The sequence below is a fragment of the Prionailurus viverrinus genome, chromosome E1 (genome assembly GCF_022837055.1).
Source record: "Prionailurus viverrinus isolate Anna chromosome E1, UM_Priviv_1.0, whole genome shotgun sequence".
Classification (NCBI taxonomy): Eukaryota; Metazoa; Chordata; class Mammalia; order Carnivora; family Felidae; genus Prionailurus; species Prionailurus viverrinus.
Genome location: NC_062574.1, coordinates 17,414,215 through 17,439,834, shown reverse-complemented (window position 1 = coordinate 17,439,834; position 25,620 = coordinate 17,414,215). Strand labels below are relative to the sequence as shown.

At 39.0% G+C, this 25,620-nt stretch overlaps 2 protein-coding genes across 2 annotated transcripts in view; one reads left to right on the top strand and one right to left on the bottom strand.

Moving 5' to 3' along the window:
• Nucleotides 1-1,000: 1,000 nt before the first annotated feature.
• On the top strand, nucleotides 1,001-6,757 carry CRYBA1 (crystallin beta A1). The gene is made up of 6 exons (XM_047832063.1): nucleotides 1,001-1,031; nucleotides 2,633-2,697; nucleotides 3,658-3,776; nucleotides 4,991-5,132; nucleotides 6,048-6,190; nucleotides 6,610-6,757. The coding sequence occupies exons 1-6, from the start codon at nucleotides 1,001-1,003 to the stop codon at nucleotides 6,755-6,757; spliced, it is 648 nt and encodes a 215-aa protein (XP_047688019.1).
• Nucleotides 6,758-7,504: 747 nt separating this feature from the next.
• The window catches only part of NUFIP2 (nuclear FMR1 interacting protein 2), a 30,668-nt gene continuing 12,552 nt past the window's right edge, over nucleotides 7,505-25,620 (bottom strand). The window contains exons 3-4 of the mRNA XM_047832061.1: nucleotides 18,254-18,286; nucleotides 7,505-16,095 (exon numbers count right to left, since the gene is read on the bottom strand). Coding sequence (XP_047688017.1) covers nucleotides 16,043-16,095; nucleotides 18,254-18,286 — 86 coding nt within the window. The 3' untranslated portion in view covers nucleotides 7,505-16,042. The remainder of the gene's footprint in view (nucleotides 16,096-18,253; nucleotides 18,287-25,620) is intronic.

Genomic DNA, 25,620 nt, shown 5'->3' with positions numbered 1-25,620 from the left:
AGAGTAGAGTAATAAGCAATAATAACCCCATAACGTGTCAGGTAGATACTATCTCCTTTTGGGGGGTTGAGAGACACTGAGTGACTTTGCCCAGAATCACCTAGCCAACAGAGCTGGGATTTGAACCTGTGTCTGCCTGCCTCAAAGCCCTCCTCACCCACTGCAAGCCTCTGCTCCTCAGAGCAGCTGTGCTATTTGAGCCACATCCTCCCCTCAGGGCTTCTGGGGAAGCCAATGATTCCCCTACACTAATCTCACCAAATACCCCGAACTTCCAGAGAGAAATCATTTGAATCTTTAGGATATTATAGACATAGTACCTCGGGCCTGTGAGGTTTCCAAGGTCCTGAAACAACATAGTCACAGCCCAGAAAGATTTACTGGCTCCAAATTTTTAAAACAAAAGCGCAAAATTAAAAGGAATATTTAATAAAATAGCTATGGAGAGATTCCTGTCTACGAGTCAACCATAACTGAATCCAGCCCTTACATATTTATATATAGATATAGTATAAGAAAGATTCCTGAGAACACAGTGAACCTTCTTTTCTTTGTCTTAATGAAGTTCAGAACTGTTATAGGCCTTTCCTGTTTTTTAACAACAAAAATGTATATCCCGTATGGGAAGTGAGGTGCGTTTTGATGTGTCAGGTACGACCTGGGTCTTAGGAAGGTCCCAGGGTAGCGTGAGGAGCCTGGAGAGGGGTAGGGGACAAGCACTCACACGGGGGCCTGTCCTCACCTCGCAGCTGTTCTGAGATCAAGATCACGGCAGCCAAGGTCTGCAGCCCCCAGCCTTGCCCTCAGCAGCAGGGCCTCTCTGGATTTCTGTTTCCCCAGTTTAAACAAAAGCCTGAGGGATGCCTGCCCAGCAGGCTGAAGCACCAAAGCTCTGGGGATCAGGGGGAACAAAAGCAGAGGGAAAGCAGAGTGCTGACAGGGCCAGAGGCCATCGGCCACAGGGCTATAAAGGGCAGGGCCGCAGAGGAAGTGGCACCAGATGGAGACCCAGACTGTGCAGCAGGAGCTGGGTGAGTAAGGCCCTGCAGGTGTCCTGGCCCTTCCATTCCTTCCCCTGCAGAGACATGTCCAGGAGGGGCCCTGCTTTTTCTGTCTTGTGGTCAGAGCCTCGGAGGATGGCTAGAGGAGAGTAGGGAACACGGGGAGTGGGGAGGCAGCCTGCTCTCGCCACCCCAAGAGGAGTGGCAAGTGCCATTTATGTGGCAATAACCACTGGCCTAGCAGTTATGGCTGGGAGGGGGCATGGGGCTCCAAGAAATGAGCAGCTTCCTGAGGCACAGGGAGAAGCCATGGGGGGCAGGAGCTGGGAAATACTTACTCAGAGGTTCAGAATGGAAAGATAGATCACAGAGTTTACACGCATCAGTCCCTGGGCCTAACACTGGCCCCAAAGAAGGGCCGTGAATGGCTGTTCTGAGCCATGAAAACTGCCTGTCTCGTTCCCTCCTCCCCTCCCTCCTATCTTTCCTTCCTTTTACACTTCCTACCATCTTTTCTGTCGACCTAACCTCTATGAGCCTCAGTGTCCTCATCTGTAAAATGGGGATAATGATAGTACCTCCCTCATAGGCCTGGTGCAAAGCTCAAATGTATTCATGCATATCAAGCATTTAGAACAGAGCCTGGCATAGAATGAGCCACTGTTGGCTATCACTACCCCCTTTTCTTGCTCACTTTCCTTCGGTAAGTCTTTTTCTTTTTTTTTTAAGTGTTTATTTATTTTTGAGTGAGAGAGAGAAAGGGAAAGAGAGCATGTGCTGGGGAGGGGCAGAGACAGAGGGAGACAGAAGATCCCAAGCCGGCTCTGCACTGAGAGCAGACAGCCTGATGTGGGGCTCGAACTCACAAACCCCGAGATCATGACCTGAACTGAAGTCAGACGCTCAATTGACTGAGCCACCCAGGCGCCCCTCAATAAGTCTTTTCCGATGCCACCCATCCTCCCCCACAACCCCGTACTGCCCGGACTTGGGGCTCAGCACGGTGCCACATCGATCAGTCAGAGGAGACCCAGACCCTGCCATTGAGATGTTCACCCAGGACACATTCAATAGAAAGGTCGGTACTCTTATGAGTGCCAGAAATCAGGAAAGAAAGCAATTCACCACAGGCTGGAAAAGCAGCAATGTCTCTCTGAGGAGGCCAGGCCAAAGCCAGGGAGGCCTAGAAGACAGAGACGGAGGGAGGGAATGGTGGCCTGGTCATGCATGGCTGGTTGGCTGGAGGCTGTGTGGAGCCAGGTGGGAGGGGACCACACATTGGTAATATGAGGGTCTGGGCTAGATGCTTGCCAAGGAGTTTATACTGGGATACTTGAGACCTAGGCAATGCTGCCCCCCATAGGGGGGTTCCTGGAGGCAGGCAAGAGGGCGACAGCCACACTAATCAAGAGGTCATGTCACCTGTGTGGTGTTTCACCTGTATTACTGCTAATCCTTTCAATAACTGCACACAGAAGCTTTACTGATGGAAAACAACTAGTGAGAGGCAGAGCCAGGATCCTACCCAAAGTCTATCTGTTGGATCTGATGCCCCCTTTCCTTTTCCTGTGCTCTATCACCTCATCCTCTCCCCATGAGGCCAAGTCACTGATCCGTGTTTTGTCTTCCAGAAGCCCTTCCAACCACCAAGATGGCTCAAACCAACCCCATGCCGGGGTCCGTGGGGCCATGGAAGGTAAGCTCCCTGCCATCACATGGAATATTCAGTAGTTCCACAGAGCAGAGTATGAGATCCTGCCACAGAGCAGGCCCCAGGGCTGTGTTTTTTCCATGCAACAATGACCGACCAATAAAATGCCAGTTTTAGGGGAAGGGCCCACCCACCGTTGAGATGCTGTCTCAGGATGGATCTTTCAGAATACCCCATTTAGACAGAAGGATGATCCTGGAAGCCCAAATGATACCTAGTTTTCTAGGTCACCTCTCCACCACACTACTAAAGTCATCTTAAAATAGAGCAGCCCAGAGTGGATTATGATGCCATGGAGAAACCGGGGGCCCAGAAACGAAGAGATCCCACCAGATCCCAAACCAGGACTCCTGACTCCCAACCTGAACTTGATTGCAACCATTTCCTGAAGTGGCTGAAACTTAGCTTTTCACTGTTTTCCTCAACATCCCTTCAACTGGGTCAACTCTGAGGACAGCTCACAGCTTTGAGGGTCGTCCTCTAGCCAAGGTTCAAGAGCCGAGTTCTAGTACAAGGTATAAAAGGGGTTTATCACAACTCTCCCTTTATACTTTCCATTTCTGTTGAGGATGTGGCTGGAGAAGATAAGAAATAATCCACAGGAAGGCCTGGGACCTAGAATCCTTGCCTCTGGGCCAGGGAGCAGGGTGGAATGATTCCACAAGTCCTTGGTCTGTCCACTGGGCTAGCTATTGTCCCTGGCAAACCATTCCCATCATAAGCAAAACCCCACAGTACATCCCTGGGCATGTAAACACCACCAACCAATGGTATTAATTCAAATTCCTTCCTATCCTGTCTATACTGGAAGAGACCCTACCAGACATCCTGGGCTATAGCTAGGGATGGAAAACACAGGGTCAGACAGAAGTTAAGCTCTTGACCTGGGCCTCTGTTCTTCCTGAGGTACCATATTCTAGCTCTTTCCCTTTCAATTCCATTCAGATAACCATCTATGACCAGGAGAATTTCCAGGGCAAGAGGATGGAGTTCACCAGCTCCTGCCCAAATGTCTCTGAGCGCAGTTTTGATAATGTCCGGTCTCTCAAGGTGGAATGTGGCGCGTGAGTATGGACCCCATAGTCCTTATTTGTGGTCTCTGCAGATGGGGTGTGGAAAGATGTTCACCCAGACTCTAGTCATTTCTTGGAGACAGGCCTCCCTATGGAAGTAATCTCAAAAGAAATCACTACATGTGTAATTTAGTAACGCAAAGCTAGAAGGAACAGGAGGTTCCTAGTTGCTTGCTAGATTGGAGAGGGGGTAAAAACATGCAGACCATGCGGTGGGGCAGTGACAGTCGTTAGATCTGTGCCTCTAGAGCCCATAGGCTGCTACTTAGGATTTTCTCAGAATAGCCACAAGACCCTTTAGTTTTTCTTGTCTACAGAAAATAGAGAGGAAACTGTCAAGCTCTTTACAGCTAACTCCTTTCCTGCATGTCCCAGGGCAGCCACTACTGGCTAATTTCTCTATGTGCGAAGGAACTCAACCCCAGAACTTGAGAGCCATATGAGTTCCCAGTGAGTCTTTAGGAGTTTCTTGTTGATGATTAATTTCTTTGGCAAGTTAGACTCTTACTTCCGGACTCTTGGCAGGGAGGTTGAGGCCTTTACCATCAGCCTGAAAACATGAGGAAAGGGCTCTCCTTTGGCCTAAGCAAAACTGGCTCTGCAGTGGATAGGCTTCCACAAGTTGCTCACCACCAAATTGAGTTAACCCTTTAAAGGGAGTAAAATACTTTAAGGTATCATCGGTAACAAAATTGATCTGAGGTGTTTTAATAAATAAGGTATAGGTGTGTGACGGTAGGAGAAAACCCACAAAGTTAAAAGGAAACAAGAGACTAGTAATCCATCAGCTGCCTGTTCATCCCTTTGCTTCCTTAGGAAGAAGCCAATAGGTTTGGCTGGAGCCAAAGCAATAGTCAGTCACTAGATCCTGAACCTGGAGCTCCAAGTAGAGAATAAGGTAACCTGGAGAGAAAGGAAATAAAACTTGAGACTGACTTTGCTAATACACATTTCTCAGGTCAGTGAAGTAGACCCTTTCAGTGGAGAATCCCAAAACAAATAGTCCATCTACAAACTTGCTTAATGCAGCTGCCAAGCTCATTCCCCACCTCTTGTGATAAATATTATCACTTCGTCGTATGGCTCTATTGGAATTGGCTTGATAGTTTACCTCACGGTTGACACCTAAAACAAAAGATGCCTTCTCCCTGAGGCCATGCAGGCCCTGAACACCATGATCAAACGTCACTACTTGTCTTTGGCAGCTGGGTTGGTTATGAGCACACCAGCTTCTGTGGGCAACAGTTTATCCTGGAGAGAGGAGAATACCCTCGCTGGGATGCCTGGAGCGGGAGTAATGCCTACCACATTGAGCGCCTCATGTCCTTCCGCCCCATCTGTTCAGCTGTGAGTCTCTGAAATGTTCACTTCTGTGCATGTTGGGGGGACGCGGTAAGAGAGGGTATACAGATGGATTGACATTTAGTATTACTTCTCATCAGTTATGCTGAAATGCAGCAGGAAGGATAAAAGTATAAAAGAGAAGACACTGGTCCAAGTTTGCCATTTGTTTTTTTCCCCACTAAGAGGTATTTTCATTAAGCTAAAAGCAAGGGTGGCAGGAAGTGGATACTCAAGAGCTCAGATCTTCTACAGCTCAGTAGGATAACTGACAGCTAATTATGCCTGTGTACTTCATACGGGATAGTCTCAGCCTTAATGTTTGTGTAGTGTTTATATCCCCTACTGGACTTTAGGTTATTTCCAACACCATACACACACAGGCTTACTTGTTCTATTAATTTCTGTGATCTTTTCTCACATTAGTGAATATTAATGCCTTGGTTGGCTGTTTGCTGCAAGTACTTTTTTCCCTGCTCTTATTATATTTTCTTCATGTCTTTTGTTGTCCCAAAGTATCACATCAGTTATTTGTACATTTTTTTTTAATGTTCATTTTTGAGAGAGAGAGTGCGAGCAGGGGAGGGGCAGAGGGAGAGGGAGACAGAGAATCTGAAGCAGGCTCCACATTGTCAAACTCAGGTACCTTGAGATCATGACCCGAGCCGAAGTTGGAAGCTCAACCGACTGAGCCACCCAGATGCCCATTATTTGTACATTTTAAATATTATGGTATTAAACTGGATCGGGCAGGATTAATTCTTACCACCATATTGCCTGCAATATTCTTACAATCAATGATCGTGTACTTCCTTCTGTAAACCAGAAGTGTTTTGAATTTGAAAAATATGGTAATTAAAGAATTAAGATGACAGCCATTACGCTTATGCCAAATGGTTTTTAAAAATTTCTGGGTTACAGAATCATAAGGAGTCGAAGATTACCATCTTTGAGAAGGAAAACTTCATTGGACGCCAATGGGAGATCTGTGATGACTACCCCTCCTTGCAAGCCATGGGTTGGCTCAACAACGAAGTTGGTTCCATGAAGATACAATGTGGGGCGTAAGTGCAAAAACAGGGTTGGGGTACATTTCAAAGTAACTCTTGCAACTGTAAGCCTTGTGAATATTAATACATCTATGGTTACATCTTATCAGATTTCATACATTAGATCATAATTGGTATGGATGGCACATTGTAGTTATTACTAATATTCAAATTTCAAGTTGTTGGCCCTCTCAAATATTCCTCTGTGGAAGCACTTATGCTGACTACTCTTTTACGTTTTTTCATGATCAAGGTTCATTTTCAACTAGCTGTAGTCATATTATGCTCATGAACAGTGCCTGGCACATTTAGGATGCCTATTGTTTTCTTAACCTACAAGCATTCTCAATCAGTTGTGTTGAGAAAAGAGGCTCCTGGCCAGGTATTGACCAGGTTCCTAATTTTAATAACCTAATGTGCTTTGGATTTTCTAGCTGGGTCTGCTACCAGTATCCTGGATACCGTGGGTATCAATATATCTTGGAATGTGACCACCACGGAGGAGACTATAAACACTGGAGAGAGTGGGGTTCTCACGCCCAGACTTCCCAGATTCAATCGATTCGCCGTATCCAACAGTAGTGGATTAAAAGCCCCAAAGTAAGAGAAACCTTGCTAAGCAATCTAGAATGAGTTTTATGTTAGCTGCTGAAATCCACAATAAATGTCATTAAAAACAACAACTGTGTAGACTGAACTAACTACCATACTTTTATATAAATAAATCACGCTCGTGGGGCTGAGAATTTATAAAGACAAGCTTCGGTAAAACTCCGAATTCCCTTTTGTATCCTTGCAGGTCACTCACCAGACCAGATACAATTATCCTAACTCAAAGAACATAAAAACATATGAAGTCTATCAGTCTACATAGTGACAGACACACTTGTAAATGTTCTCACATCTCTTCTCATTAGCTACTCTAATATGTTGGTGTCAGCATTGATTTTTTTCAACTTGTGACAAATCAATGCTAAACAAACTCAGGAAGTTTTTCAAGTAGGCATTGCCATATATTTCTACATAAAGTTACAAATAAACCCAGAATCTTGGCAACTTATTCTAGTTGCTTAATTGCTGAGCTCAATTTTGGCTTATTTCGATTAGAACATATGGCTCAATGGCATGCAAAAAAACCAGGACAGCTGTTCTCACGGCTGATTTTTCAGCAAATATGCCAATTCTAAGCACTTTGATAACCTGTATGATTTGTTTTAAAGCCATGACATACGGTCATGGTACACTTAAGATGTACATCTGACCCTTTGAAAAAATTGTCATTATCAAGGCAATAATCTTAAAGTACACAAAAGATAACGCAAACACCACTGAAACTTTAAAATTTTTTATTCAACAATGTACACTTATTGTCTCTTAATTTGATCTACAAATTTCTCAAGTTTTTTTTTTTTCTGATAAAATAAGTAAATCTGGGTATGGATGTAGAGTGTTTGTAATTTATATTTTTAAAACACTGAACATGGAGTAAGACATCAAAAAAGGAAGATCATAGTGTAACTGACACTTCCTCAGATTCCATGACATCAGAAACAGCTATGGCAAATACCTAAGCAATTAGCAAAGGGGTAAATTTCTGGCCACTGTTCTTTTATCTAGAAAAGGCCTATCTTTTTTGACTGGGCAAAACAAACACTGAAAAAAATCTTAATTGGGAGAGGGAAGGAAAAACACCCTCCAACATAACTGTAGTCCACTAAGTATCCTTTCCCCCATATCAAGAAGAGGTAACTCAGCTCGTAAGTGCTGATGCACACAAGACAGAAATTATTTTGCTCCTTCAGTACATACTGAACATAAGTGAACTAGTGACAGATGCTGAGGAGTAGCCATATCATCTGAGATGATGCTACACTTCCCCCATGTATGCCTTTTAAGGCCAGCCATCATGGGTTACTTTTCCAATCTTGACTACTAGATTTAGTTTTTAACTGTCACTTTCAGAAGGATGGATTTTGCGGTTTTCAAAGTCAACAACATACAGTAAGAGCATACTTGATGACAGAGAAGTAACCCTCCTCTATAGGTAGGAAAACCCTTACAAATCAGAAATATTTCTTTTATATTGAGGAGCATGGGGAAAATACCACTAGCATTATCTTCTACTTAAGCTTATTAGCCTCTTCTATAAAAGCCCTAAGGAGATTACAAAACAATGTTTTAAAAGATGATTTGACAAACCTGGCCAGTACATCTACACAATCTTTTAAGTACACATACATGTGAAGTAAAGCTATTTAGTACATGCAGACTGCAGCAATTTAACCAAATTCGCCCAATTCCTAAACTTATTCTAATCAGCTTGGGCAATTTTTAAAAGATACACATTATCTTTAAAACAACCTGTGCTTTGAACTTTAAACAGTTGAATGATTCTAATCTCAAGTCATTCACTCAGTAAAACCAAACATGTGCTAAAGCAATAAAGGTAAAAAGGCTATCCTACCTTTAAACCAGGCTTAAGACAGAACTGTCACAGAACTCCATGTGGCAAAGGTCCTTCCCTCTTATTTGTTTGAATTACCTTCCATTTCTGTTTGACCAAATAAACCAAAATTTCCACGAGGAAGAGCATCCAAAAGTTTGTAAAGCTGATAAAACTGCCCTGTTTCAAGAAAAGCCCTTTAGTAGATAGAAGTCCAGCTCTCATTCAAACTGGAGTTTATTAAAATAGGTGCCAGTTTTCCTCTCTTCTAGTTCCGCTGATGAGCTAGCCCAGAACTATTACTTTGAGCCATGTTTCTAAGGATGGTAAAGCTAAGAACAGCAAAGTAATAAGGACAGGTCACTTCTGGTAATGACACACAAATTAAACTTTCAAAACATGTGCATAGCTTTATTCATCTACTTAGATCTAACCTTTTCATGGAGCTTCAGCAGAATTCGAGTGTGCAAAATGCATTTCTAAAACGTAATGCAAGCAAAGCTTTTCACATTTACACTGGCAGGAAATACAGAGAAACTAACAAGTCACATTAGGGAGAGTTCAGATTTTTTTTTTTTTTTTTTTTAATGACAAGAATTGCACAGTTCATTATTTTGAGACAATTGTTGCAGACATAAATATTTAAAATTTACTAAGCCAAGGTGCCTTAACAATAAAAATTTTTAAGTTGGAAAGAGCCAATAACTTGGATCATAGCTCACATAGAATTCCAAATTAAAGTGGACTCCATTATCTCCCTAGATTTTGCAAACAATGCTTTTCATAACACTTTTTTTTTTTTTTTATAACACTAAAGGAGACAGCAAGCTGAAACTTTTTTCAAAGCACACAAGAAATGGTGTCATCACATTACTTGAAGAAGGTGCTGAGGGGGTAAAGGGAGTGAAGAATCCTTTTTACTATTTCCCACTACAGAACAGCCACTAACAGATTAAGAAAAAGAAACAACAAAAAGTAAATTAAATCACTTCCCCAGTTTATAAAACAGTTCCAGTTTGTGACAAGATCTATAACTTTAAACAGAGAGCACCAGTTGGGCGATAGAATGAGCATTTCATACTGCATAAAAATTAGTGAGGTGGTGGTAAGAACCATCAACTATCTCAGGCATTACTACATGGCCTTTCCAAACTTTTTTAATATACATGCAAGGCACATTGATATAAAAATAGATCTCTGGCCAACAAATATATTAAATAAGCAAATTAAAATTTTGGCTTGGCAATATTGGCAACATCAAAATATAACCAGATAGCTTTGGACCACATATCTCATATTCCTCCACCCCATTTGGTGTTTCTTCCTCCATTATTTTGGGTTCAGTCTCCTCCAAGTCTAGGTATGTGCTTGAGAAATGACTTTTCCTCTTGTCAAGTAGCATTCCTACTATATGTAAGTTTATCTTTGCTAAGTAAAAATATACTAGAGAAGCAGAATAGCTGAGTTTTGATGGATTTGATTACACGAAATCTGATTGGCTCGGGATGGCATTATTTCTCCTCTGAATACAAACAAAAAATAAGTCCCCAGCTTATGTAGTAAACAGTTGTTTTCTTCCTAAAAGATAAATCAGCAACAACCAATGAAACTTCTTTTAAGCTACTCTTCCCAAATCCTCTTTTTGAGGCAGAGAGAGGGAATAATAGAAACAAAACTAAGGTTTAAAAGATTTTCAGTAGTAGAAGACATTTTAAGGCCAAAAAGCGTAATACTAACAGAATTTTTATTTTCCTAAGTTACTGCCCTTCATAGGCCAATACCATAAATAGTTATTTGTACTGATTCCCTCCTGAAGAAAAATTCTAAATTCATTCACTTTTGTTAGTGGCTGTGCTACAGGAAAGGTATTCAAAGCAACTTAGAAAGGTATGGTATATAGTAATGTAAAAAGTGCATCACATTCTTGATTTTCAGTTTCTCATAGCAGCAGCAGGATTAATCCAAGACAGAAAACAGTTGTATTTCCACTCTAAAAATGCAACAATTCCTAATGAAATGTATTCAAGATTATGAAAGGATCCTCCTCTACAGACGATAATTGAAACAAGACTCATATGACAAACAGGGGCAAACCAAAGGCATTCATTCATATTTACATATTAAAACCATTTTTGTTAACACCAAATCTTTATGTCTAGCAAAAGAAATGTTTACGAATAAAAGACATTACTAAAGCAGTATCCGTTTTTTGGAGCCTTTGTTTAGCACCTGAGGAAAAAAGGATATATGGAAAGCTATATAATTTACCTCAAGTTGGTTTCTTGGTCTGTAGAGTGTAACTTTGATATACAACAAAAGTGAAACTGAACTGGAAAATGTTTGTAGCTATTTTAATAAGGCTGTAGAAAAGGGATACTGCATTGGAATATGTTTGTAGCTATTTTAGTAAGGCTGTAGAAAAGGGATACTGCAGTATTATAAAATGGCTTTAGAACTCTGGACATAAGCAAAATTGTATGGATAAATAGAGAAGTCTGAATCAGCAATCCCATCGCATGTGAGGATGGCTGTTCCATAGGTGTCTTGCCCATAACTGCTATTGGACACTCCCAGTAATGCAGAAGCAACATACCGCTCATGTTTCCCTGGGTGTTTCTATTATGCAGACAACTTAAAATTTTATTTATTCATATGGAGTAGCAAAACAGTGTGAAATTTAAAACTCAGTAAAGCAGTGCATTTGAGGGGGGCCAATGATTTATCATTCTTTAAAACCAGCCCAGGGTGGTCCTGGCTCTCAAACATGTGAACACATTTAAGTATATTTAAAAAGAGACATTTTAAGATATTCGAAGTATAAGCCCATCTTTCTCACCATAAAATAATCCTGGTGCTCTGCTGATTAATCACATTAATAAAAATGACATCAGCATTAAGAACTAATGATACCCCATGTATCTGCAAACTTCGAGCAGCTATCATACATACTTCTAGTCTTGTCCTCTGCCCCTCTAATCTTGGGGGAAAAAACAGATGAGCAAATCCTACCCTCTTTCAAAACCCAGCAGGTTAAGTTATGGGTAGGACTGCTAAAGAACACAGCCCACCCAAAGAATCTAATGCAACTAGTACCACATCAACAGACCTGATCACAAAAATTATTGTTCATAACATGCATCTGTCCTGCTACAGCCTGTTGTGCAGTTAGCATAGGTATACAAGGATCATGTGTTGATATGGCCCAATGGCATAAACTATACTCCTAATCCTTGGAAATGGGACTTTTATTAATTTAGTTCTCTGAAGAAAGCCTTGACTGAATGATTCTCTCCTTATTTAGAATTTAAAATCAAAGTCCTCTTCCAGTTTTCCTTGCCTGTGGCCACTGGGTAGGACACAAAATTTCACACTAAATGGCTTTCCTGTGTTTAAAAGTTTTCATTAAAAGATAGACCACTAGATGCCTCCAATTGGGTTAGTCACAAAATTAACAACCGAGTATGAAACCACTGCTGCTATGTAGTGTTTTGTGAAAAAACACATTTTGTACTGTGGACAATACTCCTAACTGAGGTTTGCCAGATTTTGCCTAGAAACTGTTATTTGAAAAACCAATGCAGCACTTTTTTTCCTTTATAAAGTTTTTGCAGATTTTGAATGACTGTGTCAGCAGATGATTAGGGGAACAGCAAAATTCTACAATGGAGAGAACTTCTCCAGCCATTTATTCTGAGAGAAAACAAACTGGCATTAACAAATTTCCTAATTATTGTCTATCCCCTCCCAGAAAGGAGGAGGAAGGGCTAACTACAGATGCTGTAAATATACTTCATGTGAAAGTTCATTACTAAGAAAGTCAGAGGAAAGGCTATGCAATTAACTTCAGTTCAGCAAAGTGGGGGCGAATAAAGAGAAAGATAAATACACCCTGTCTTTTGTGGGGAAGGGGAATTATTCAAGACATCTACAAGAGAGTGGTATGTGACACAAAAGCCTACAATCAAGACAGATTTAAAAAGAAATCTTCACCCATAATTAGTATCTTCATAGCTATTAAAAAAATAGGTCATGATTTCATTCTTAGTGCCATTTTTCAAATACTACCCTTTTTAAGATTAAAACCACCTGACTTTTAAATTCTGTGTAATGAAAACAAATGGCACAAAATAAATACAAGTTCATTCTCTGAATACTAATATAATGTCTTACACACATTCATTTACTAATTTTTACTATCTCCATCTGTCCCTCACACACACACACACACACACACACGCACGCACGCACGCGTGTGCGCGCGCACGCGCACACACACACACACACACACACACACACTCCTTTTTCAGTCTTTATAATGGAGGGATGTTAAAAATCCCCTCTAGACTGTATTTGGTTTATGCTACAGTACTAATACTCTGAGTTGAAGGAAAATTCTGTATACCAAACAATAACACATTAATGTTATTTAAATGTGCTAAATTAATCACAGCTGAAGTTTGTTTAGAAGCTTACACAAAAATAATCAGAAAACAAATCAACTCTTAAGATTTTTTTTTTTTTAATAAGTGCTCTGTAAGGAATTGTGTGAGGACCTAAGGAGAAAGACTGCGACAAGTAGAGTTAAGTGTTACCAAACAGCACAAAGGAGATTTGTCCCAAAGTCCTGCTTGTACCTAGGCAATTAAGTCCATTACCCAATGCCCAAAAATACTGACAATATGATGGGGCACTAGGGTTCCCAGAAAGAGACATTCCTAACTATATATCTCTAACCATATAATCAAGGAAATTTCAGTGGAGAAAATCAGGGTGAAATGTTGCATTGTTTCATTTAGAAGTGAGACTCTCAAAAACCTTTGGACAAACAGATAAGGGATACATTCTTTTTGGCTTCTCTAAACATGGAGGCCTGAGGGCTATGGGAAGGGAAGTAGAAAAGCAACAAGAGATTTCTAAAGATATTTTTTAAGTAAGTGTTGCCTCTAAATTAAAAAGCCCAATTTAGACAGGGGCTGTTTTGTTTTCTTTTTTAAATATATATTCATTCAACCTCTATGTCACAAACCCAGAAAGTTTCTTGTGAGTTGTGAGACAGAAGAGCTTTTAAATTCCAGGCAAGCAAAATGGACATTTTAAAAAAAGAAGGGGGGTGCAGGGGAATCTGGCCCTAAGGCGACAAGTGGTTACACAAGGCAATTGAACACACAGCAGAACTTTAAAACCTATAAAACAAACTGGAGTCTTTTTTTGTCCTTTAATCAACCTTATATCTTTTTTTTATAACTTTTTGAAAATTTTTATTTAAAAAAAAAAAACACAAAAACACAGACTTCTTTCACTTCAGTATGTGGTATGTTGCATTTTCCAGTTTGTTCAATGCTTTAAAGCTCAAGGATGCCTCTGCTTTCAATTGTACATGGGCCTGAAGCATCCTAGCTTTTGGCAAGCAGGCAGGAGACTCAACAAAAATCAAAATAGGAACAAGGCAGACTAAATGCAGGGCACATCTGTAAACATATTATACATTTGAAAATTACAATATCAGTAAAAGTGATACAGTTTACAGGTGAAATGAAACTATCTGGAACTGGCCTACCACAAGTTTCTGAACCTGGACTGATACAATAAGTTATTATATATATATATATTATGTATAAAAAGTTTTGTTTACATCAAGTGGAATTGGCAATCCATGCTTATACTTTTAAAATCTAAGCAGGGCAGAAATCCAGACTAAAGATATTTTCTCTACTCTAAGTTGAGTCCAACAGCTTCTTTCACAAACTACTTGTTAAAAGTCTCAAATAATCAACAAAACAAGAAAACTCATCCACACTACAGTCGCTCAAAACTGGACATTTCTTAGGCAAAGGGTTTGAGCAAAAGTAGTTACCTTCTCCCCCAAATACCCCAGGGGATCCAGTCTACTTTTATTAGAAGACTACACCTCTCTCTATATAAATGCCCTGCTTTTTTTAACCTGTATTTGACATACATGGATATACTAATTTCTGTGTGTGTGTGATGTGATGCTATGTCAGGCCAGAGAACTTGTTTTTATGCCACTAACATCACCCAATCTTAAATTGGACCCTTAGTTTCTGCACACACACAAAAAAATTTATTTTAGCATGCTATATACAAGCTGCAGTGCAACAGGATGGCAATGTGATGATAAGACAGGGCTAATGCTCTTCTCTGCCCAAAAGAAAATTTCCAGAATTTCACATTATTTTCCTTAAAAAACCCATTTTGCTCTAGTAATAAAATATATTTATTAAGATATAATTAGAAGCTAATAAGCTCAGAAGTATAGTTTGCATGGAAACACACCTTCTGCAGGCAGGGTTTATCACCTCCTCACTGGCTAAAAACATGAAAAGTCTTCTAGTTTTCATGGAGTTTTTTCTTCCCCTTTTAGATATTTCTGAGAAATTAAAAGAGAATTTACAGAAAGGTACAGAAGTTTCTCTTTCGATGTTCAATGAAAAACAAGGAAAACAGCACATTTAGTGTTAGTGACAGAGAGCAAGTCTGGAGCACCTACAGTTGAAAAGCAGAGTATATTTTTGCTCCCACTTATACAATTACATTAAAATATGGGCAAAGGAATATTTTTCCATATTAAATATCTAAAGCCAATTGTTTGTTCTGTAACTTTTCTTTAAATGACACTCATGGATGCTTCACTTGTTAAAGTCCAATATGTAACCAAAGCCAAGTGAACTATGTACCACCAACTATTCCAGAATTATAGAACTTCAATACCCTCCCCTATCCCCACCCCACAAAAAATAAAAGGAAAGAAAGAAAATTTTCCCCAACACCCCACAGAGGCTGCTTAACTCCTGGCAAGACATGCAAATCATATTCGCTAAAAAAAATACACCCCTGCAAACTTCAAGGCATTTATCCAGCATTCTCGCAGGGCTCAAAGTATAACCAAAAGATCAAAGGAGGAGTGGGGGAAATGTTGAATCATTCTGGGTTCCCCGTGATTAGTGTATCACTTTAGTCACAGAACAAGATACAGAGATCTTTTAAGTGGATTTGCCTTTCCAGTGGGTCATTTGTTGCCCAAGTTGATGACAGCAGGAACTTTAGAACCACGCTTGGTAATAAGTCTGTATTCATTAATCACTTGCATTCACACTTAAAAACAAAAACTAACAAAAGAAAAAAGAAAAAAAAAACCAAAAAACTATTCAGTACCGGAGATTAAATAACCATGTGTAGTCTCTTGAAATAAATTTTGATTCCTTATGAAGTCTAATTACTTTCAGTTGCCTTTTTTTAAATAACTATATATATATATGTATATATATATATTTGTATATATTATCCTGTGATTCTACTTATGGTTCCTCTGCTGCGTTGAAGATCTAGGAGCATAAAAGCCTTGTGTCCCCCATGAACGGTGGCTCTAATGCTGCAGAAAGGTTACAAATAGGCAGTCTGGTCCTTCATTGATCTGGACTATCCATGGCTTCATTGTAAGTGATTATCCTTTTGGGATCTGGAAGGAAGGTTAAAAAATAAATACATAAATAAATATAAGGTTTGGAATCCCAAAATGCCCATGTTCCACAACAAATTCCAAATAACCATCATCATTTTAGCTGCCTCTTTTTTTTTTATGAAAACAATTTAAAGACCACTTCTTTGTAGTAACACATGTATGATCACAACCCAATAGTCTGGCATATCCAGCAATAGGGTCCTCTAACCAGTGAGGGCTTCAACTCCTACAGATTAGAGAGGGGTTGAGTTCAGTTAACAAGGGTTATTTCAATGTGTTTCTCCCAATTATAAATGCAGTACATTTGAAAAAAGCAAAAAACAAAAAACAAAAACAAAAAAAAAGCTTCAATAATCAATAATCTAATACTAAAATAAACACTTGGATTTACTTATTTTTGTTCTTAGCAAAATGAGGCCAAAATTTATTTTAACCATAGTGGACTGTCTAGTAAGGAACTGTTCCAGTTGGTATCTAGCACCAAAAACTTCAGGTTAAGTTTGGCAAAACTATCCGTTCAGTTCTAAACATGACTTATTTCTTCCTTCCTCCAAATTTCACATAGAACCACCAGTCTTTATTCTTACCAGTAGCAAAACCTGTGATCACCTGGGTTCAAAGTATAAAATAGTCAGAATAGGTCTAGGCAAAAATTCCACTGTTCTTCTGAATTCCAATTATTTAGCTGTATGCTACACCCTCTTCTGGAGAGGCAATGATTCTATTGCACACCATTTCTGCCTATCATATGAATTTTTAAAAGTATACATACTTTTAATAAAAATTAGGAAACCAATAAAACATGTCACCTAACGGAAAAGTATATAAAGACCCAAATATAATATTAAAGATCTCAAGCTCACCTCAGCTTAAGAGTCAATCTAATTTAGTGCAGAGATAATACAATATCCTTTTTAGGACTGCAACAGCCATGCTCTAGCATCCTGCCATGAATACAATGCTCATTCTTAATAGCCATCTTACAGTCAATATAGGTAGGTCTACTTTTGTCGACTGTATTTTCTAGTTCTACCTTTTTTTCACTTGTATTTGAACAAGAAAGCACACAGAAAGCAACTCAAAATAATTTAAGAGCTTGCTAGTTATATTCAGGCCACAGCTGTGTTAGACAAAAGACCTGGCCTAAGTACAAGAGAGAGGTGGAAGGAGGAACAATGCTGGGGGGAAAATCAGGGAAACCTACGTTTAATCTTGCCACTTTCTAGCTTACATAATAACATCTCTCACTTATATTAACTAGCAAAGTAGATGGGAAATAGGATGCAATTCAGCTACAGGGTTCTGAAAGCCCAAATGTATTAGCTATTAGTTCTCCAGACTAAAACTTACTTTATTTCAGGTATTCCAAAGCTACCACATTTTAATATTTGGAAAAGCACACAGTAATTATAACCAATTTAAAACTTTTGAAGATTCCAAATATTCCAGATGTGGATTATTCAGTCCCTTTGCCTTCTTGCTATTCACATCTTATACTTGTAGTTTATAAAGGAAGCTAATTTGCTATTCTTAAGATCTTTTTTTTAACGTTTATTTATTTTTGAGACAGAGAGAGACAGCATGAATGGGGGAGGGGCAGAGAGAGAGGGAGACACAGAATCGGAAGCAGGCTCCAGGCTCTGAGCCATCAGCCCAGAGCCCAACGCGGGGCTCGAACTCACGGACCGCGAGATCGTGACCTGAGCTGAAGTCGGATGCCCAACCGACTAAGCCACCCAGGCGCCCCAAGATTTTTAACCATCTATTATTTCAGAGAATATACAGACCAAATAAGGTTTCTAAGACACCTAATATTTTTCTGAACCATGAATTTCAGTTCTTGGGCTACCACTTGTCTACCACACAAAACAGATAAAGACTGGCTATAAGTGGAAACACTTATTCATGTTGGTTTCCTAGATTAAAAATATTTATGTTCTTACTTTCACAGGAGGGAAAAATGTAGTTTCTTCACCTAACAAGTAAAGAGTATTTTCATATATTCTTGTTTCACTTATAGTGTTTCCCCAGATATAAATAATTCAAAATACAAAGACTATTCACGTGGTAGGTGAACTATTCCATGTTATTACCACCCAAACATAACCCAATTAGTCATTAGTACTAACATTTTAGGTAACCTAACTATTCTTACCTTGCTTCTGCAAATTCCAAACAGATTCCATTTCTGCAAAGAAAAAAAAAAACAACAGGCAGATTATTTTATACAGTAAGTTTTACAGAGCAAAGTTTAAAGCTATGCTTTCCACTTTAAACCAAAAAAATCTAGACTGGTTATTGCCGAGATAGAGGTAGGGTTGAAATAGCACAGTTCTGCTAAATCTCAGACATGACATTCTTATTCTCTTGGAATTCTCAAGAAGTATTCTTCAGATTACCTTAAGGGTTGATTATAGATAGTCAATAATTATCTGAAATCAAACTACCGAGAGAGCAATTCTGTCTACACAAATAGCAAAGATATGCAGAAGAATTCTATAGATAAAATATTTCCTATAATAGCTCATTATTACTAAAAACGAGGTTAAAAAAAATTTTTTTAATGTTTACTTATTTTGGGGAGAGGAGAGACAGAGTATGAATGGGGGAGGGGTAGAGAGAGGGAGACACAGAATCTTAAGCAGGCTCCAAGCTCCAAGCTGTCAGCACAGAGCCCACCCAACATGGGGCTTGAACCCATGAACCATGAGATCATGACCTGAGCTTAAGTCGGATGCTTAACCGAGTGAGCCACCCAGGTGCCCTTGAAGTATTTTTTGGCAACCCATCATAACCCAATGAGCTACCCAAGTCTTCTGAATGAAGCATCCAAATTTAATTAAGTATGATGCTTAAAACACCTTATTAAAATTTTACCTAACTCTTTGCTATAGGCAAGTGGTTCTGTTCTTCAAACTACACCTACTCTTATTTCTTTTTTAATTTTTTTTTAAGTTTATTTGAGAAAGTGAGCGAGCATGAGCAGGGGACAGAGAGAGAGCAAGAGAAAGAATCACAAGCATGCTCCACGTTGTCAGCACAGAGCCCAACACGGAGCTCGAACTCACAAACCCTGAGATCATGACCCAAGCTGAAACCGACAGTCAAAAGCTCAACTGACTGCGCCACCCAGGCGCTCCTACCCCTACTCTTATTTTTAACCCATAAGGTCAAAATGCTAATCCATACTCCTTTATTAGTAACACACAATCCTCATTTGCTCCAATTCCATTCAAATATGATTATCTACAAAGTGCTTATTACTTTGATATCCCACAGCAAAGAAAATATGTACATGACCAAACTGTAGTGACAGAGAAAAAGCAAGAAAAATTGTATCTGGAAGCATACCAGAAAGCTTCACAGATGGCTTATTTGAAGGCTTGATGCGTAAGACAGAAGATGACTATTATACCACAAGCAACTAAGAATTGGGACTTTGAAAGGAAATACCCTATTAAGAGACTTACGATGTAAATAAAGACAACTTAGTAGTAAGAATGAACTATAACTATGACTGAGAATAAGTGCTCTTCCCATGGCCATACAACTACCATTTTAAAAGACAAAAAAGTGATTTTATTCTCTATTACTGGATTCTGTGTAATTGTTTTCTATACAATTTATCAGTGACCAATTACAGTTAAAGAAAAATAAAACTGAAGCTCATTAAGATAGGATATATCTGGGGACGCCTGGGTGGCGCAGTCGGTTAAGCGTCCGACTTCAGCCAGGTCACGATCTCGCAGTCCGTGAGTTCGAGCCCCGCGTCGGGCTCTGGGCTGATGGCTCAGAGCCTGGAGCCTGTTTCCAATTCTGTGTCTCCCTCTCTCTCTGCCCCTTGCCCGTTCATGCTCTGTCTCTCTCTGTCCCAAAAATAAATAAACGTTGAAAAAAAAAAATTAAAAAAAAAAAAAAAAAGATAGGATATATCTGGACATAGGTTACAGTTAAGGTACAACATAATCCCTCCCCAGGGCTAAAAGTATATAAATCTAAAATTATTTTTTTATTTTATGTTTACGGTTGGAGGCAAAGAATGGTAGAATCAGATTCTCCCTACTTCCTTGTACTCCTCATCATATTCCCTCTTAAAAACACTTTTAAAGTTTTGAAAGTTTATCAGAATTGGATGTTTGGACCAATAGGTTAATTATTCAAAAAAAATCAAAGTAATTATCCAGATAAAATTGCATTCAAAGTATCACAACAAGTGCCTGATAAAACAAAAACCGGGAAGTACTTCACTAGTTGTCACTTGGTCCAAGAGCTTAGATGGATGTTATGGGCTTTAAATCGCTGGGCAGAGGCCCATCCAAAGATTGGCAGGAAAAGTCTCCTAGGTCTAAGGAGAGAGAATTGTAATCAATCTAATCAGGAAAAAAGAACATAAATCAGAAAAGGCTATTCTAGTCATGGCACTCATATCTATCACTTTAATATAATTTCTAATTCTATTAGTGTCAGACAATTAGGAATAGTTGAAATGGTCATTAGAGCTGTTATCCTACACATTTCTGTACCTCAGAAGAGCTTTAAGTCCAAAGATAAGTAAGCCTTTCCTTTGTTGACCTATCTTCAAAAAAACTAATTCAGCAAACATATTTTTTAGTGAAAGTACAGAAATCTCACATTTTGCAACAAATTCCCAAGTTCTGTATGCATCAGTTACCTGATGCTCATTGTTAAGTTTGCTTAATGTAAAAATGTATTATTTAGTTGTATGTTTAGAAAAACAAAAACTTTTCATTTTAGCCCCCTAAGCTGTAAAATATGCTTTTCTCTTTCCCACCACAAACCTCAACCTGCCCCTTCCCCTCCCATCTTTTTTTTGGGGGGGGGGGGGGGGGGGGGGAAGGGGACAACACTCAAGATTGTCACAGTAACAACTATACTACTTTAAAGGCAAGCATATAAATGTTAGAGTAAAAATGAAAATAACTATTTGCAGTCACCCAATTTCTTTATTGGATTGAAGACGTTTCCTTAGCTTAAACCAGAACATTCAGCTTTAGGTTTTAAATATATAGATTTTAAATGATTTCTGGTAAGAAAGTTTTATTACCTTCAAACAGGGCTCTGGAATAGTGAATTTGACTATGCCTTTTGAGAAGAGGAAAGAGCCATATGACCTAGCTAAAAATTAGCCATGGGCCAACTTAGCTTCTGGCCAAGAAATAAATCAGCATTATCATAAGTGTTGAACTGAAAAATGAATGCAATTCCCCTTCTAGTTATTTAATATTAAATACTTCTATAACAAGTAGCAACTTGATTTCCTTGATTAGAATTACAAGTTTCCATGAATCAAAAAGAAAGGGAAATAAATCAAATACTATTTGCATGTTTACTTGCTACCCTTAAACAACCTTACTAAGGCTAACAAGAAGCTAGTAAGAGAGAATATATAGGAAAGAAGTAAATTACATTTTGCCCTCTTTTAAATTACAAGTCTTAATGCAGATTCTAAATACAAAATGAGTTACTCTGTGTAACTGTTTTAATTACCCCAACAGAAAGAAGTTGAAGAATAAGATACATCCAACTATACAAAATCATTACACAGTAATTAATCTTTCTACTTTCAATAATGCTCCCCACCCCTGGTCTTTAACTTCCCAGTTTTTGTTAGAGTTGGATCCCAGTACCCAATTATGCAAATAGTTACTGAAGAAAATTTAACATTCAACTTTCTAAAGCAGATTACTTTCTACAGAGCTCCCTACCATAAATGTCCAATAACCTAAAAATCCTAAATTCTAAGTGGATTAAAAAGTACTATTTAGGGGCTAGGAATATAGATGCAAAAACAAAGGCTCTGCCTCTGTAAACTTCGTAGAATATACAACTTTTCTAGGTAGAAGCATCAGCATGGACAAAGCTTGGTGATATTGAAGTATGAGGTGTGCTAAAAGCAGGGGGTCAGCAAAACTGACTTCTGTCTTTGCAAATAAAGTTTTATGGAAGAGAGCCACCTCCATTTTATATATTACCCATGACTGTTTTTGTGTACAAGGCAGAATCAAGTAACCAGAATTCCAAGGAGAGACCCTATGGCTCCAAAGCCTAAAATATTTACTACCTGATCACTCACATAAAAAGTTTACTGATCTATGCTTTAGTGGTCACAATTAATTTAGTAAGGCTGAAGTCACTAAGACAAAAAGATTTAGAAAAAACACTATTCAGGAGCAGAGCTGAAAGTCACTAAGAATGAAAGATTTACACACAGATAAATGCTATTCTGCTATTCGGGGGACAGCACAAAGGCACAAATGAAGGAAAGTTTACTGTTTAATCATATAGGTGAAGGAAGTCACTGAAGAGATCTGAGATTATTGTACTAAATATTAGTAATGACTGAAGTTTCAACTAGAGAGTATGGATGAAATGACAACACAGTAGTCCTCTCCCTTATCTGCAGGAGATACATTAAGACCCTCCCCTCCAGTGGATGCCTAAAACTGCAAATAGTATCACACGCTATATATACTAAGTTTTTTCCTATACATACATACCACATGCCTATGATAAAGTTTAATTTATAAATTAGGCACAGTGAGAGATTAACAGTAAAATAGAACCATTATAACAATACACTGTAAAAAAAGGTTATATTGAGCGTGGGCTCTCTCTCAAACATTGTACTGTACTTACATTCTTCTTGTGATGATGTGAGATGAAAAAATGCCTACATGATGAGATGAAGTGAGACGAATGACAATAGGCACTGTGATGTAGCATTAGACTACTACTGACCTTCTGACGATTCAGAAGGATCATCTGCTTCCAGACCACAGTTGACCGCGGGCAACTGAAACCGCGGAAAGCAAAACCACGGATAAGGTGGGACTACTGTACAGAAAAAGAGCCCAGTAAATGTTACTGCAAAAGTGAAGAAATTAGGACAGCTATATTAGAGATGGAAAGGAAAAAATGGATATGTTAGAGACAGGATCTATATAACCTAACAATCAGGGTTTGGAATTCCATTTCATATACAAAGAATTGGGAGCGGTGATGCTGAATATACATGGTCTGAACTCAGAGTAAAAGCAATTGAAGTTTCGAGCTTAACACACAGCAGCAGAATTGGATGAGATTACCCAGGAGTTTGAGTAGCATGAAAAGGAGACCAAAAGAACATAAACCTTTGAGGAAAAGAGAATGACATAAGGAAGGTTATGCTGAAGATGTACAAAGTAGGAAAGCGGGTTGTTAAGGAAATGCAAATTAGAGAATTTAGGGAGGGAGTGTTCAACTACTGCAATCCTTACTCAAAGTTAAGACACTTAACTTTCTAGTCACCCTCTTTTTTTCTAGCCAGATGTCACTGCCTGGTTCAAGCAATGGTATGTTACAGAACATTTCTGCAGTGTAATCTTCTAACAGGCCTCTCTTGCCCTTAATTGGGCCTTACCTTCTATCTTCTACACCATGGCTAACATTCTTTTCCTCTAAAAATACAAACCTGAGGGGCACCTGGGTGGCTCAACTGGTTGAGCAACTGACTTTGGCTCAGGTCATGATCTCACAGTTCATGAGTTCAAGCCCTGCATCATGCTCTGTGTTAACAGCTCAGAGCCTACAGCCTGCTTCAGATTCTGTGTCTCCCCCTCTGTGCCCCACCCATGCTCATGCTCTGTCTCTCATTAATAAATAAACATTAAAAAAATTTTTTTAAATAAATAAAAATACAAACCTGAAAGTGACCAAAACACTTCAGTGGATTCTCACTGCCTACAGGGAGAATGAATCTGTTTGTCTTGTATTACATTTCTAGCACTGGACACAGGTGTACATCAATAAATTGGTTCCACTTCTTCTGAGTCTTGACTAGCCTACCCTGACCCCACCACCCACCTTAAGGGTTTCTCTATGTTCCAAATGTATTTTATATATTTTTTCTACAGAGCAATCACACTAGTAATATATTTCTTTCCATGTATGTTTCCCTATTAGACCTTAATGACATGAATCCTTATTTCATCTAATTATCACGATTGCTTTGCACAGAGCTTGGTGCCATATGTGAATATTGATTTTGAATGAAATACAACTTGTAAATCAGTCATCAGGAAGTAATAATAGAACAAAGTAGTATTAGGTAGGCCCATTTGAAACTGATATTCAACCTTCTGTGACCTACAAAAACAGTCATTTCATATGGTCCAGTCAAAATTTCAGCTTTTAATTCTTCAAAGAAAAAGACAAGCTAAGAGGGTTAAAGCCAACTTGAGGCTTATTATTATTTTTACTTTTAAAAAGCACAGGTTCCCCTTCACACACACCAAAAAAACAAACAAACAAAATATATAAGGTCAAAAAGAAGACTCCCATAATTAAGTATCCCCAGATCAATTTACTATGGATCTTGCCTTCCAATCCTTATTCAAGCCATTTAGATCAAATTCTGTAAAATCCAGCAGGGGTAGTGACATTATTAAATTTTACTTTTCCCCCTTCTATTCCAGATTTACCCAATTTTTGATGATTACTGGCTATCTCACCACCATGTTTTTTGCTCTTCTCATTTCCTTTCCCAACCAGTCCACTGTACCTCCCTATTCTTTTGCAAAGAAGGCTGCCAGAAACTTCTCACCCTTTCCTTTTCCATTTTGACTATACCCAGAGAATTAACAGCTTATTTTCTTTTTTAAAATAAATTTTAGAGGTGCCTGGGTGGCTAAGTCAGTTGGGCCTCCACATTGACAGCAGAGAGCCTGCTTGGGATCTCTCCCTCTCTCTGCCCCTCCCCAACTCACATGGGATCACTCAAATAAATGTTTAAAAAACTTAAGTAAGGGGCACCAAGGTGACCCAGTTGTTTAAGCGTCGACTTCAGCTCTCAGATCATGATCTCAGTTTTTTAAGTTTGAGCCCCACATCAGGCTCTGTGCCAATAGCACTGAGCCTGGAGCCTGCTTCAGATTCTGTGTCTCCCTCTCTCTGCCCCTCCCCTGCTCGCACTCTTTCAAAAATAAACATTAATTTTTTTTAATAAAATAAACTTTAAGCAACTTCTATTCCCAACATGGGGCTCCAACTCATGACCCTAAGGACTGACTGAGGTGCATGCTCTACCAACTGAACCAGCCAGGCACTCTGGTAACAGCTTATTTTCAAGTAAATTTGACTCAAGTACTTAGAAGTCATCACCTTTTCAGGAGATGCTTAATGAACTCTTCACCCCATCAATTTCAATCTTACATTCCCAATTTGGAGCTAACGACTAAACAGAACTGTCTTGACCACCTCTAAATACATACGTTAGAAACTTGGAGCTTGAGGGGTTTTGTTCATTTCTACTGCTATACTTATTCTAATCCAGTTTACTTTTAAGGTAAAATATCAAATTCAAGTTGCTCGGAATGAAACTGCTACTACTAAGATACTAATAGACAATTTCTGCTGTTATAGCACAGATGGTTACTTCCCTCACCTTCAGGAGGTAAGCTACTAAAATCTGAGGATTAAATTTTACCTTCCATAAATTCCTGGTAAGCTACCTTTTTGACTAAT